Source organism: Halyomorpha halys, unplaced genomic scaffold, assembly GCF_000696795.3.
Source record: "Halyomorpha halys isolate HHAL.00 unplaced genomic scaffold, Hhal_1.1 Scaffold684.1, whole genome shotgun sequence".
In the NCBI taxonomy this organism is placed as follows: domain Eukaryota; kingdom Metazoa; phylum Arthropoda; class Insecta; order Hemiptera; family Pentatomidae; genus Halyomorpha; species Halyomorpha halys.
The window spans coordinates 144,367-157,357 of NW_027109538.1; the positions used below are offsets into that span (position 1 = coordinate 144,367).

At 36.6% G+C, this 12,991-nt stretch overlaps 1 protein-coding gene across 1 annotated transcript; it reads left to right on the forward strand.

Annotated features, from left to right (window-relative positions):
- Window positions 1-319: 319 nt before the first annotated feature.
- Window positions 320-8,987, forward strand: LOC106685351 (uncharacterized). The gene is made up of 2 exons (XM_014427955.2): window positions 320-1,034; window positions 8,215-8,987. The coding sequence occupies exons 1-2, from the start codon at window positions 368-370 to the stop codon at window positions 8,697-8,699; spliced, it is 1,152 nt and encodes a 383-aa protein (XP_014283441.1). The 5' UTR covers window positions 320-367; the 3' UTR covers window positions 8,700-8,987.
- The last annotated feature ends 4,004 nt before the right edge of the window (window positions 8,988-12,991 follow it).

Below are 12,991 nucleotides of genomic sequence, written 5' to 3' on the forward strand. Positions count from 1 at the left end.
TGTATTATATTTACCTGGTACAGTTCCCTCAATTTAGTATTGTGTAGCCTTCTAAATTATTCGGCTAACTCATCATGTTCCAGTTTGAGTATTTTACGTAGTACTTCTTTTTCGGAAACCTTTAGGTGTTGTTCTTCTCTTCAGTGTAAGAGGCGTTTCGCGTCCGTGAAGAACAGTGTCCTTTATCACCGTTACTTGATTACATACTGTGAAAGTCTAATATTGATTTTATCAACAATGAATGATTTTTTTTGTATCATATGAAAATATACATGTAACTATGTAAATAACAACTTCAGTACCATTTCGAACACCTGTTTCGAAATTTTATTATGAAAACAGTGAATTTCTTAAGTTAAGATAAACCATGGATAGAAGGGACGGACCGAAGAAGGATGGAGAACAGTCCAATGAACCTAATGATGGTGAAGAGTCTTCTCAAGACCATTTTGAAGATACGACACGCGAAGATACGACACCCGAAGATACGACACGCGAAGATACGACACCCGAAGATACGACACCCGAAGAACCATCCTCAACACGAAAGATCGCCCACGAGATCGAGAAAGGCCAGGACAAGGATAAGGAATCAATAGATGTGAATAGGTTCGAACCATCCTCATCTTTCGTACAGAAGAAGTCCCTCCAGATCAGGAAAGTATCGGACAAGGATAAAGAACCAATAGATAATACCGACAACCAACAAGATTCTTCACCTCCTCAAAACCTTGAAGAAACTGCATCTCCCGAACCACCCTCATTCCAAATACAGCAAAAGTCCCTCCAGATCAAGAAATACCAAGATAAGGAATTAACACATACGACCGAATTCCAAGAAGAAACGACAAATCTCGAACATCGGAAGAGCCCCTGGGTCAGAGAAGTGACTATCACTACTCTAGAAACTCATATTGCCCCTACGGTCAGTAGCTACACTCCGAGGATCTCAAGGGATGCCTGCACCAACACACCTTCAACTATCAAAGATGGAGCCCCTATAGAAGATGTGAAAGATCGGAATTGTGCAAATGGTACTTCAAGTTGCATTATTGGTTATATTAGCTATGCCATACTATTTGTTAACAATTATTTGATTAATTATATTATACAAAGAAGAACCAAAAAAAATATATAAAGTAGTAATTTATTGTAAGAGTTCCGAAGTACTACTCCAACTTGGCGAGTGGGAGTATACACACTTATGAGACAAAGATTGAATATGACACCATAAGGTGATGCGTATTATGCGAAAATTGGACCCAACCTAAACGAAAAAATGTGTTGAAGGTTTTTCTCTCTCATAGCAAGCATAGAATGGGAAAGATAGCTGCTCTAGTCCAAATAAAGCTGTAATAATTATATTGGAGGTAAGTAAGTAAATAATAATAAAAAGCGGAATAAAAGCCAATACTGGCTGTCTTCTGTTTCAGTTCAAATGATGATCACATGGTGATGTGAGTGGAGAGCATCCATATATTGTACATTATATTTCTACGTGATTTGATATATCTATACAATTTTATATTTATTATTTTTTTAATACATATATTTATTAATTTTATAAACATATATGCATATGTTTATGAATAACTTTTTATTGTTCTTTAAATGTTGCTAGAAAAAAAATTAAAATGAAATTAAATAATAAAAATGAGCATTAACCACCATTTTTTCTGATTCTACATTAGTGAACATTTCTTTTAAACTTGGCATTAACCTGAGCTCCGTTGGCGTGTTCAATAACCATTTTTATTACACAACCTCACTGTGTACAAGTGCGTTATCCGTAGTAGTGTTTCGATACTCTTACTACTGGTACTGGTACTGGTACTGGTAATGGTAATGGTGGGAGGAACAAGTCCGGCATGTGGGCCTATTGGTCCTTTTTGCCATCCCCAAGCAGATCAATGGAATGACTCTCATGCATATTATTCCTCTATATCGAACCTTTTCTTCTTTCTAATGAAATTCAAAAAGGACTCCCAATCCCTATAGAGGAAGCCTCATTTCCTTTAATTCTATCAGAGCCTAGAACCCTATATCTTAGTGACGCATACCTACCACAATCTGCTATGTAATGTAAGGCAGTCTCTGGGGCCTGTCCGCATAAGCAGCAGGTTTCATCATGAACTACTCCACATATCTTAAGATGTCTTTTAAGTCTGCAGTGACCTGTCAGGACTCCTATTAATAATCTGTTTCTGTTAAGGCCTAGCAGCCACTTAGTTTTAGAAGTAGAGGGTTTAGTTATTAAAATCTTGGCCTGTCTCAGCCCTATAGAGTCCCTCCACTCCTTGCCGGTTTTCTTCCATGTCCAATCAAGAACTACTTTTCTCTGATGACTTTAAGAGATGCCTAGGAATGGTTCTGGTCCTGTAGGAGGGTGCTCAGCTCCGATTCTAGCAAGCTGATCAGCTTTTTCATTACCTGTGATTCCCTTGTGTCCTGGGGCCCACACAAGCTGAAGCTTCTTTAAGCGCACTAGTGATTCTATGATTCTGGCTTGTTTACACTGTCTTACTAAATTAGAGGTGACTCCAAAGCTTGAAGGGCAGACAGACTATCTGAAAAGATGGCAAACACCTCTGCCTGAAAGACAGTCGAGTGCTTGCCAAGTGGGAAGCTTAGTTCTATGCCTAATTCTTCGATGTAAACCCCTGCTCGCGTTAGTCCTGTCGAATCTATTCTCGATCAGTCAGTGAAACAGGGCAGATACTCTCCTGGGGTTTCCTCTAGATCCTGTACCCAATCCTCTAACTTTGGGTGTAAGTAACTAATCTTAGTATATAAAATGGGTGTTTTATCTAGAAGTGGTAAGCGGTATTGTAGTATTGGTAACTCGCTTTCCACCACTTTAGCTATTGTCGCGTGGCCAATAGCTTCTCCTGTCTCTGTCTACTGTCTATCTTCTCTCATTCTTAGATAAACTAATACCGCTTCCCACTTAATCAATAAAACTTTTACTAGAAGGATAAACTGTTTACAAAGTATGGATTTTATCAGTAAGTACGGGCGTTCCAGTGTTGAAGTTCACTCCATCCCTTCCGTAACTCTACAATTGTTTTAATTTATTTTTATTTTCTCTGGGTCATAACAATTGCATACAGACAGACACAAAACACAGACTACTCCTTCCCAAATAATCTAATTTCCTCAGCCCCCTCTGAAAATGCATTACCAGAATGCAGAAAAAGAGCCTACCTTCAACCCCTTTTTAATCATGACTTCATCCCCACGCACCCATGGGGCCTGGAAAAAAAATATAGTTGTTTATATCAAATATCATTTGAGAATATTTTTAATTTCTTAATTTTCATCGTATCTCACCTAGCTAACCTGACTCTGGCATTTCTAATAGAAGGGGGAAACTTATGTTTAAGAATTTTGAGAATGAAAAAAAGCTTTAAACGAATTTATATTGGTCACTTTTCGGATCGAGGGGAATTACCCTTGTTGAATTGTTTTACTATTATAATCCGTAAGAATATAAAAGAGAGGTAATATTGTTGAAAATAATTGCGAGATTGGTAATTCTATTTTATAACTCTTTGCTAATATGGTTATAACCCCACACTATCTTTCCGTCACATGTATTTGTATAAATAAATGATGAGTAGATAGTTCACCTTGGATATTACGAGGCTAAGTCAATTATTATCAGCAATTTCGTTATAAAATTTTATTGTAGTCAAATAGGAAAGTTACAAGTATTTACATCATTTTTCGGTATTGTCCCGTTTCTTTTCAACGCATTTGGTCCATCGCTGTACTAACTTCATGATGCCCTCATAAAAGAAGGTTTTTGGCTTAGCTGCGAGCTAGGAATGCACCGCTTCTTTCATTGCTTCGTCCGAAGTAAATCGACAGCCCCTTAATGCCTTTTTGAGCAGACCAAACAAGTGATAGTCAAAAGTGGCAAGATCGGGACTACTTGGAGGATGAGCCAGTACTTCAAAATTGAGTTTCTGAAGCGTTTCAGCAGTATGCGGACGGGCATTGTTGTGCAACACAACACCTTTTGACAGCAGTCCTCGAATTGCAGGCTTTAGCTTGGCAGTAATCATCTCTCTTTAACGTACACTTTTTATTTTTGTGCCTTTTTCCTCATAATATTCCAATATTGGACCTAGTGAATCCTAAAAAACTGTAAGCATTAGTTTTCCTGTGAACGGTTGGGTCTTGAAATTTTTCTTGCACGGCGAATTTGAATGTTTTCATTCCACACTCTGTCGTTTACTCTCCGGCTAGTAATGGTGGATCCATGTTTCGTCACCAGTAATAATCCTGTCTAAGAAGTTGTCCCGTTCGTTACCTTAGAGACCCATCTTATACAAACTTTATGAAACCCAAGTCAGTTGTGGATGATTTCGTAGGCAGAGCCGTGACTAATTTGCAGGCGATGTACCACTTCTTCAATAGTTACCCGTCTGTTTAAGAGCACCATGCTGAATGCTTTCTTCATTTGTGGCGGTAAACGGTCGTCCAGCTCCTTCCTCGTGCATAACACTTGTGCGACCATTTTTTGAATTTTTCTATCCATTCGTAGACACTCCGTAGTGGCAAAACACTGTTCCCGTACTTTACCGAAAAGCTTCGATGAATTTCGGCCCCTGATACGCCTTCAACGGACACTGCTAATTGAAAGCGGGGCACCCATGATTAATTGCACGACACTGATAACGAAACTAATCTAGCAGCTTGAAACTTGCATTGGACAACAAATAAACAAACCATGTCATCAAGCGTGCTAGCCATCAACGACAGGGCTACCAACATAATTTAAAATACAAAATAGTTTTATATTTATCTTATCCCTTACGACTGTTACCTAGTTTGTTGTTATTAGCCCTGATGAAGGCTTGAAATTCTGTCGAAACTTTGGCACTAATAAATACTTTGTATTCTTCACTGGCTTATAACAATAAAGGAAGTCATTATATTATGATTATAAAAAATAATCCTTTATAATAATAAGGGATTAGGAAGCCAGGGATTTCGATACCGATACTATCATTCGGTCTCTAAATATAACTAACTATACTATACTAACGCCGAACCAAATCTAAATCCAACTAAACCAATCTAGAAGCAATTCATCAACCGACGTTTTCCAGTCGGTTCAGTGTTGAATTAAAATTTAGGGATCCATTAGTTACTGAGCTCCGAATGCTGGACACTACACAGGTCACAGGAAGCCCTTCTCCTGAGGTTCGAGAGGAGAATATTGAGGAAAATATATGGCCCGGTTTGTGATGATGGGATCTGGAAGATGTGAACAAATGCTGAACTGGCAGGCCTCTACAGAAACTCGGATATTGTAAGGGTGATCAAAGGTGGGACGGCTTCGGTTCGCAGGCCACGTATTAAGAATGACCCAGGATCAGATTCCTAGGATGATCCTGGACGAAAGGATATATGGGACAAGGAGAGTAGGAAGACCCCGGCTTCGATGTATCAATGGAGTGGCAGCCAGGCCTGTCTTGGGAATCCGCAATTGGAGAGCAGTGGCAACCATTAGAGAGGACTGGCGAACGTAGTTGCGGGAGGCCTTGACTTTACAAGAGTTGTAGCGCCACAGATGATGATGATTAGTTACTGAGCCCTACAACCGTACAGGTCCATGTTATTCGCCGCAATAGTGCAACCTGAATTATATTTACCGGGTACAGTTTCTTCAATTCAGCTTTCTGTATCCTTCAAAACTCTTCGGATAACTCATCATGTGCCAGTTCGAGTATTTTACGTAGTACTTTATTTTCGAAAACCTTGAGGTGCTGTTCTTCTCTTCACCGTAAGAGGCGTTTCGCTTCGATAAAGAACAGTGGGGAGGATAATAGCTTTGTAAATTCTAACTTTTAAAATCCTGAACAGATGGCGCGAGCTAAGCAATTTCGAAATTGAATAATAACGAACATTATCTGCTTTTATTTCATCATCAATTTCGTGTTTTAGGACGTATATACTTGAACCTCTGAACCTGTTCAAATGCATCTATACATTCCGATATCTATACACCCTTATTGAACACATACGTCATTTCATTACGTAATAGTTCGTATATTGTGTGTGACTGATTCTTCTTTTCATTGACATGACGTGATATGTATTTGACAGACAAATAAAAGGTAATATCATGATAGCCACCAATTGATACGTTTTGATAGGCGCGGTTTTATAATATTTTAATAACGTGATCGGTTCGCAGGGCCACGTTGCGTATTTTCCTCCGTTTCTTTGTCTTTATATTATTTCCTTCTGACGAAATATTTTACTTTCGAAAACCTTGAGCCTAATCGACCCCATTTTATTACCATAAATAACTCTAGGCTATTTTACAATCCCTTTCATTCTTGCATTTAGGATTATTTTAATTGATCGATCATGTTTATAGATTTTTTTTTAATGACCTCTGATCTTTTAATCAAATTAAATTATAAGTTATTGAGCAATCCTGAGGTTGAACAATCCGTCCTTTCTGACTTAGTCGCACTACACTATAAATACGGGGACTATTGAACGTAGAGAGCTCTGTTAGGGCTAATGTTTTAGAAAATTTACTCTACTTTCAAGAAGGTTCAATTGAGGTTTTTAGTGTTGTTGGTAGTTCTAAAGATATGAAGCTCCGAATCAAATTTTTTTTTTAATGTTTTGAAATCGCCTCTATTTTTTATTCCTCCAACTAAGATTCGCAGAGGCATCAATTTTGACTTATAACAATATATATTTTTGATTAAAATAATCCAAATATTTTCCTCATCCCTCTGGGCCCTTAACCTCATCTCTTTAGCTTATCCTACCATGGCTCGTGAGCGTGGCAGGAGTTGAACCGAAAGTGGAACAATATCGACATATAATGAGGTTTACAAGATAGGCGCCTCCGAGCACTGACTTGCATAACGTGATTTGCAACAAGTTCAATGTTGGGACCTTACATAACTCGTCTGAGGATTAGTTTTATATAACGTAGGCTTGGGGAGAGGTTATGAGGACATGGGCCTCTTTATGGGGAGGGGTTGTGGGGACATGGGCCCCCCTAATAGTGTATCTTACATGTTAGCAGTTACACAACTATTTCGTGTATTAGTTTATTCCACTAAGAGCAAATTGGTTGTTTGCATGATCCTGAAGCCCAATCTTCATGGGTCAATTTCTCATCTGTCAGAACTCTTTCACGCGATCTGTTCCCAGTGGGCAGGGACATATTCAAACTTCTGTATGGCGTTCTATCCTTTATAACTTTAAGTTGAAAATAATTTTACAAAAACGAACTACTTATAAACTGGAAGCACTAATAATGTTAATTACGAAGTGCAGCTTATCCTAACGCCAAAATGAATTATATATCTTTTCAAGTATTTTTTTATTTTTATTTTTTATTCAATGACCACACAATTCGTATTTACAAAGCGAAGGAATAAAAATTGCGGCCAAAATAAATTATATACCTGTAGCGTCCAGTTTCCGATCGTTTTTGACCCTTAATATTCGAAGTTATTTTGAAAAGCACTAAAAAATGAGGTATATGCCTTAAAGGTGTAAACCAATTATATACCTTTCTAATTATTGTATGCAATTTTCCATGTCTGGCGGCGAATCTTAGACGGTTTTTGATTTAAGTACTACATAATTCGTGTTTACTTATGGAAGCTATTTCTAGATCAAAATTCTATATATTTTTTCAATTTTCCGCGTCAAAAAAGCTCGTTTTCTTTAGATCGTCTTCGACTCTTATAAAACATAATTTGAAGTCATGAGGAAAAGCACTAAAAATGACGTAAAAATCAAGTATATTTATCTTTCCATGAATGCAATTTTCCACGTCTGGCGGCCAGTCTCCAAAGGTAGGACAAGAGCCCAATAGGAGAAAAAGGCAGTTATTTTTGGCGGGCAATCTTAAAAGAATATTCTATCTTCGATGGAAAGACTAGACAATTCGTGGTTTCAAAGGAAACCTTTCTCTTTGCTAAAATCAAGTATATATCTTATTAAATATTTTTATTATTTTCAGCAACACAAAACTTTTCTTTTAAATTTATTTTATTTAAATAACGAAAAAAAAATTCAGAAAAAATTACAACAATAATTATAAGAAAGTTTAGAGTGTAGTGATTCTCATGAAAGCGCTGGTGGTCGACCTTCTTTTACATAAGTACCATCTGATGAGTAAATCTATGCGGCTTTCCTTTACTAATTTAAAGTTTTTTTGTACAGGATTGATCACTTGCCACAAATGGGTCTTTGATCGCTTGCCGACAGTACAGAAGTTCTTCTTCTGCATAACCATCAGGCACGGCGTGTACACCATCATATCTGCCGAAGTGATGTTCTTCTTCCTCAGCATATATGACTGTATTCTCTACCTGGCCATGCCGCACTTTTACCCCAATATGCTCTATTGGATGATGTCTGTCGAACTCCTCCTTAACTTGGGGATATTCATCAGCGACTTTTTACTCCTCATCGGAGTTTTCATTAATCCACATTACATTCTCTTTTGGATGGACATACATCTGTTTGAGATATTCAGTTATATATTTCTTGGCCTGTATTGGACTATGTACACTCATGGCATTCTTGCTTTGTTGCTTTATATATTTTATATTTTAGGTTTTGTGTATTCTGTAGTAATAGTGAATAGTTTCCGTAAATTTTGGGATCGTTCAAGATGTTGCAATGATTTGGAGTTACAGCTATAGCCTAAAAGTTTTCTGCGATATAAGAACTGGTCAGGCAGCCAGTTTCTGACGGTTTTCGACTAAATGACCACGTAATTGTTGTTATCGAAGTAAACTACTAAAAAATGAGACTAAAATCAAGTATAAATTTTTTTCAATTTTATTTTATAATATTCCATAACATGAAACCTGTTAGCATAAAATTTGGCGTTCAGTTTTTGACTGATATGCCAAATGAATGTTGTAAGTACTATTGACTATCAAATACTAAATGAGACCAAATTAAAAAAAAAAATATTTGGCTCATAAATGTACGATACAGATTGTATAAAGTATGATACAAAACTATTAATATCAATCAGTAGTAGTTTTATTTATTTTCGTACTATTATTAAATTAAAAAAATTGATAAAGATAACACAATTTGTTTTCTATTATATTATATTATTATAATAAATATATTGATTAGATTTATAATCTCTACTTTTTCCAATACATATATAGTTTTATTTTTGGTAGATTTTTTTTCTTTTTTGTTAATATATTTTAATTGCGAAGTATTACATTCTTTTGGATACTTAATATATCAGCAATGGAGCTAAAAGAACTCTTCTGATTTATATATAGAAAGAATATATATTTATAATAATAATGAAACAATAATAAACAAAATTAAAATCTGAACCACATTATTTCCAACATATAATGTTTACATTCAGCCTGAGGAACGTTTAACCGAGCATCCGTTCCCGGCGCTTTGCTCTCAACCATGTCACTGGTATTAAAAGCCAATGGAGGATGACAAAGGACGCTAGCCAGAGACAACCAGGACCAGGAGTGGAAAATTTGGCCATTGCCAGAACTTTAATATAATATAATTATTTACAATAGGTATCTGGCCCTCTGTTGTATCCACCTTCTTGGAGGATTATAGGGATGGGTAATGCTAGTTAGCGATTGTGTCAAGGGATTAGAACGATGAGTGAGTTTCCAACCTGAATTCCATTCAGGTCATTGGAAATTTGGATTTGATATGGTCTGATACATATGTGATATTAAGCTCAAGATGTAGGGTATTGTTGGTTACACAATAAGGACCATTGACTATTTTTTGAACGATTTGGAACTGAAAGGATTGAACGCGTTTGATACTAGAATTTTTAGCTGACCCCATAGTCCATAAATCCAGATCTATTTTATTATTGTTTGTAAGGAAAGTGATGATTTTTTATTAAGTAGTGTTTATAAGTAAGGCGGTTATGTTTTTGTCTTTTTAGACTAGTATGTTGATTCCAAGTTTTCTGTCTAGTAGAATAGATACATACCAGGGAAAGGGATAGGTATAGAGTTAAATTGAACTAGTGTACAAGATCTGCGTCGAAGGATGAAGGAAACATGTTTACATTTGGATTTATCAACTTTTATTCACTTTAAGGTAGCTTTAAGGATGCTGTATCAGGATCTGAAAGGATGACGCTATCATCAGCAGATGTTTTCAGAAAGAATTCGAGGTGTACAGGGATTTCTATGACAAAGAAAGTGAATTGGGCAGGACCCAAGACACTTCCTTGTGGAACGCAATACGATATGGTTATCAGAGAACTCGAAAGGAGAGGTCTGAGAGGTAGGAGGATTAGTTATAAGGACTAAAGCAGATGGATTTTAAGCTTGTAGATCAGGGGTGACCAACTTTTTTGTATATAAGATCGACTTTTATCTTATAACTGTGTCGCGATAAACTTGTCATGAGGGGGAAGAAAGGGTGTGAAATGCATACTATGTTTATTCACTATCAGTATCAGGTGCATTCCAGCGAGGTATGGGTGGATAAGTAATATTAATGTTCAAAAATATTTTTTATTATTAAGTTTTTGAGATATAGGTTCATGAAGAATATACATTTCTATACCCAACTTTTGATAGTAGCATTCCGTACATACGTTACCCAAAAAAAATTCGATTTTCCGACACTTTTTCAAGATATATTTTTACTAACTTAAAATGCATTTTAATTTTTTTTATCAACTGGAACGTATAAATTGTGTAATATTTGTTCGTAAATATGATAAAGTTGTTATAAAGCTGCATAGTATGACTGATAATTTCGGGCCTGGAAAATGTATCATTAAAGAATAATATGACTTACTTTTTGCTAAGCCATGCATTCAATGCCATCTTGCTGAGTACATATCGTACTGATATACATACATACGGCTTATCTACCTATGTAAACAACAATAATTATTTAAAGGCCCAAAAAACTCAGTTCATCAGCAGTTCATCTCTTTTACGCCTTGAATCAAATAAGGGATCAAAACTGCGAGAACCGTGGGATGGGCTGTGAGAGCCATGGGATAATCTGGGATAACCATGGATTGGGCTTTTAGTGCTGTGGAAAGGGCTGCGAGGGGGTCCAATAACAAACATTTTTTGACTATTTATTGTTAGAACAGTTTTATTGATTCCTCCTGTCTTCATCTTCCGGTGACACGGAGTTTCGGTAGCAGTGGAGTATTACGCACGGGCTTTACATGTACCACTGCCAATAATGTAAAATTACATACTTAGGCGTGGAGAGTATGTTGTATATTGTTAGGTATGTGAGTATATGAGTATATGAGGTATGTGAGTATATTAGGAGATATATGAGTATATTGTTAGGTACAATTATTCAATTTGATATTTCATAGCCCTGTGCGCGCAGGTGCACCTTAATGTTAGTGATGCACCTTGTCCTCTACATCCGTCAAGTAAGTTCTAAGTTCAATTAGGTACAGTCCTCCTTGGTACTAAATCCGTCCGAATTTCCTCCTGATCGTCTTCTCCTGGCGCATCTTCAGGCAGCCTTTCAGGTGCAGGTCCTCTTCGTGTGATAAAAAAATGAGCAACGGTTACCACATCTTTCCAGCTTTATATGAATTCCCTAAAACTTGCGTAATTCTATTCCTTCACCAGTTGAAGAAATCCGTCCTCTATTATCCTGTATAATTCAGTCTTCCGGGGCAATCTAGCTCTGAGGGCCTCTTAGGATACGACTACATGTTCTGCAGTCTTCAGGACTCCACAACTTGGGACATCAAGGATCCAAGATTTTACCATGTTAGCTAAGCTTCCACCGTGCCGCTTGAGGATCAGCGATATCCAATAATCAGGGAGGGCCCAATCGGAATTGGTATCACTGAGTTAAACCTATACATCATAGGTTACCTACTGTTATAACTAATGAAATGAAATTTTATTCTAGGATAGAAGTCACCAGGGAGCGCGGTAGCAACGTGGTATGGCGCGATGATAGTAACATCTAGAACCCTGGTTCGAATCCGGCTGGCCCCAAAATGGTTTTCTGTTACACTGTAGCCGTGAGTCAAACCTGTGGGTTATGGAGCCCTCCTGGGATTCATCCAGCCTCATAAATTGTGTACCCCTAATTGGGTTAAAATCTTGCGGTCGGACGTGAGTCTGACTAAATCACCTCCTTGCACAACCGTTGGTCTAGTGACATTACTTCCTTACTAAGTAATGAACCCTTATGATGATGTGTTGTAGTGGTACAAATTTTATTTGTAATTTATTTTATGGTGGTACTCAATGTTATTAATGATAATAGATTGTTTAAATTAACAATTTAGGTAGTTCGCTTTTGTAATGGGTGTAGAAATAAGTGTTGTTTAAAATAAAGATTTGAGAAAGATTGCCTAATAGAGATGAGGAGAGGATTCGAGAAGGAGGTTCCACGACTGAAGAACGATTGGCTAAAGGAGGCGTGTCTATGAGAAGGAATACATGATTCAATCGATTGGGATCTAGTATTTAATGAATGGATAGATGCCCATCGAGTGAGGAGATCAAAGATGTAGGTGTTCTTGTGTTTCAAACATTTGTTTGTATGTTAATTTACTAACATTCAAACACGTTGATATTAATTTAAATAATAATATTTCATGATAACTTCTCAAATTTATGAATAGGAATTTACGAAATTCGTTAGCAACATTAACAAATATTAAATAAACGTTTTTGATGTATTTTCGTGGTTAATTTATCTTTTTTTCTGAACCCAATTTTTAAATTTTGATCTTATCTTTCAGCGTTCTCTCATATTTTTTTTCATCTCATCAAATTAGGAATTTTAAGCAGGAGTGCCGCCCTAGTGAGGAATGTTCGTGGCCATGTGAAGAATAATTTCTACTATTTACAAAACCATAGAAATTAATTGTTGAAAAAATTGATGTGTCATTGGGGGAGGAGGGGAGACAGGGGTGTTAATTATATTATGAAATTTTTACATATTTATTTTTTTATAAATGAAGTTT

What these genes read in the sequence shown, in the direction of transcription:
- LOC106685351 (XM_014427955.2), top strand. Translation starts at nt 368, where the DNA reads ATGGATAGAAGGGACGGACCGAAGAAGGATGGAGAACAGTCCAATGAA. An exon ending in AGATCGGAATTGTGCAAATG is followed by an intron (nt 1,035 to 8,214) that starts GTACTTCAAGTT and finishes TTTTTTGTACAG; the next exon opens with GATTGATCACTTGCCACAAA.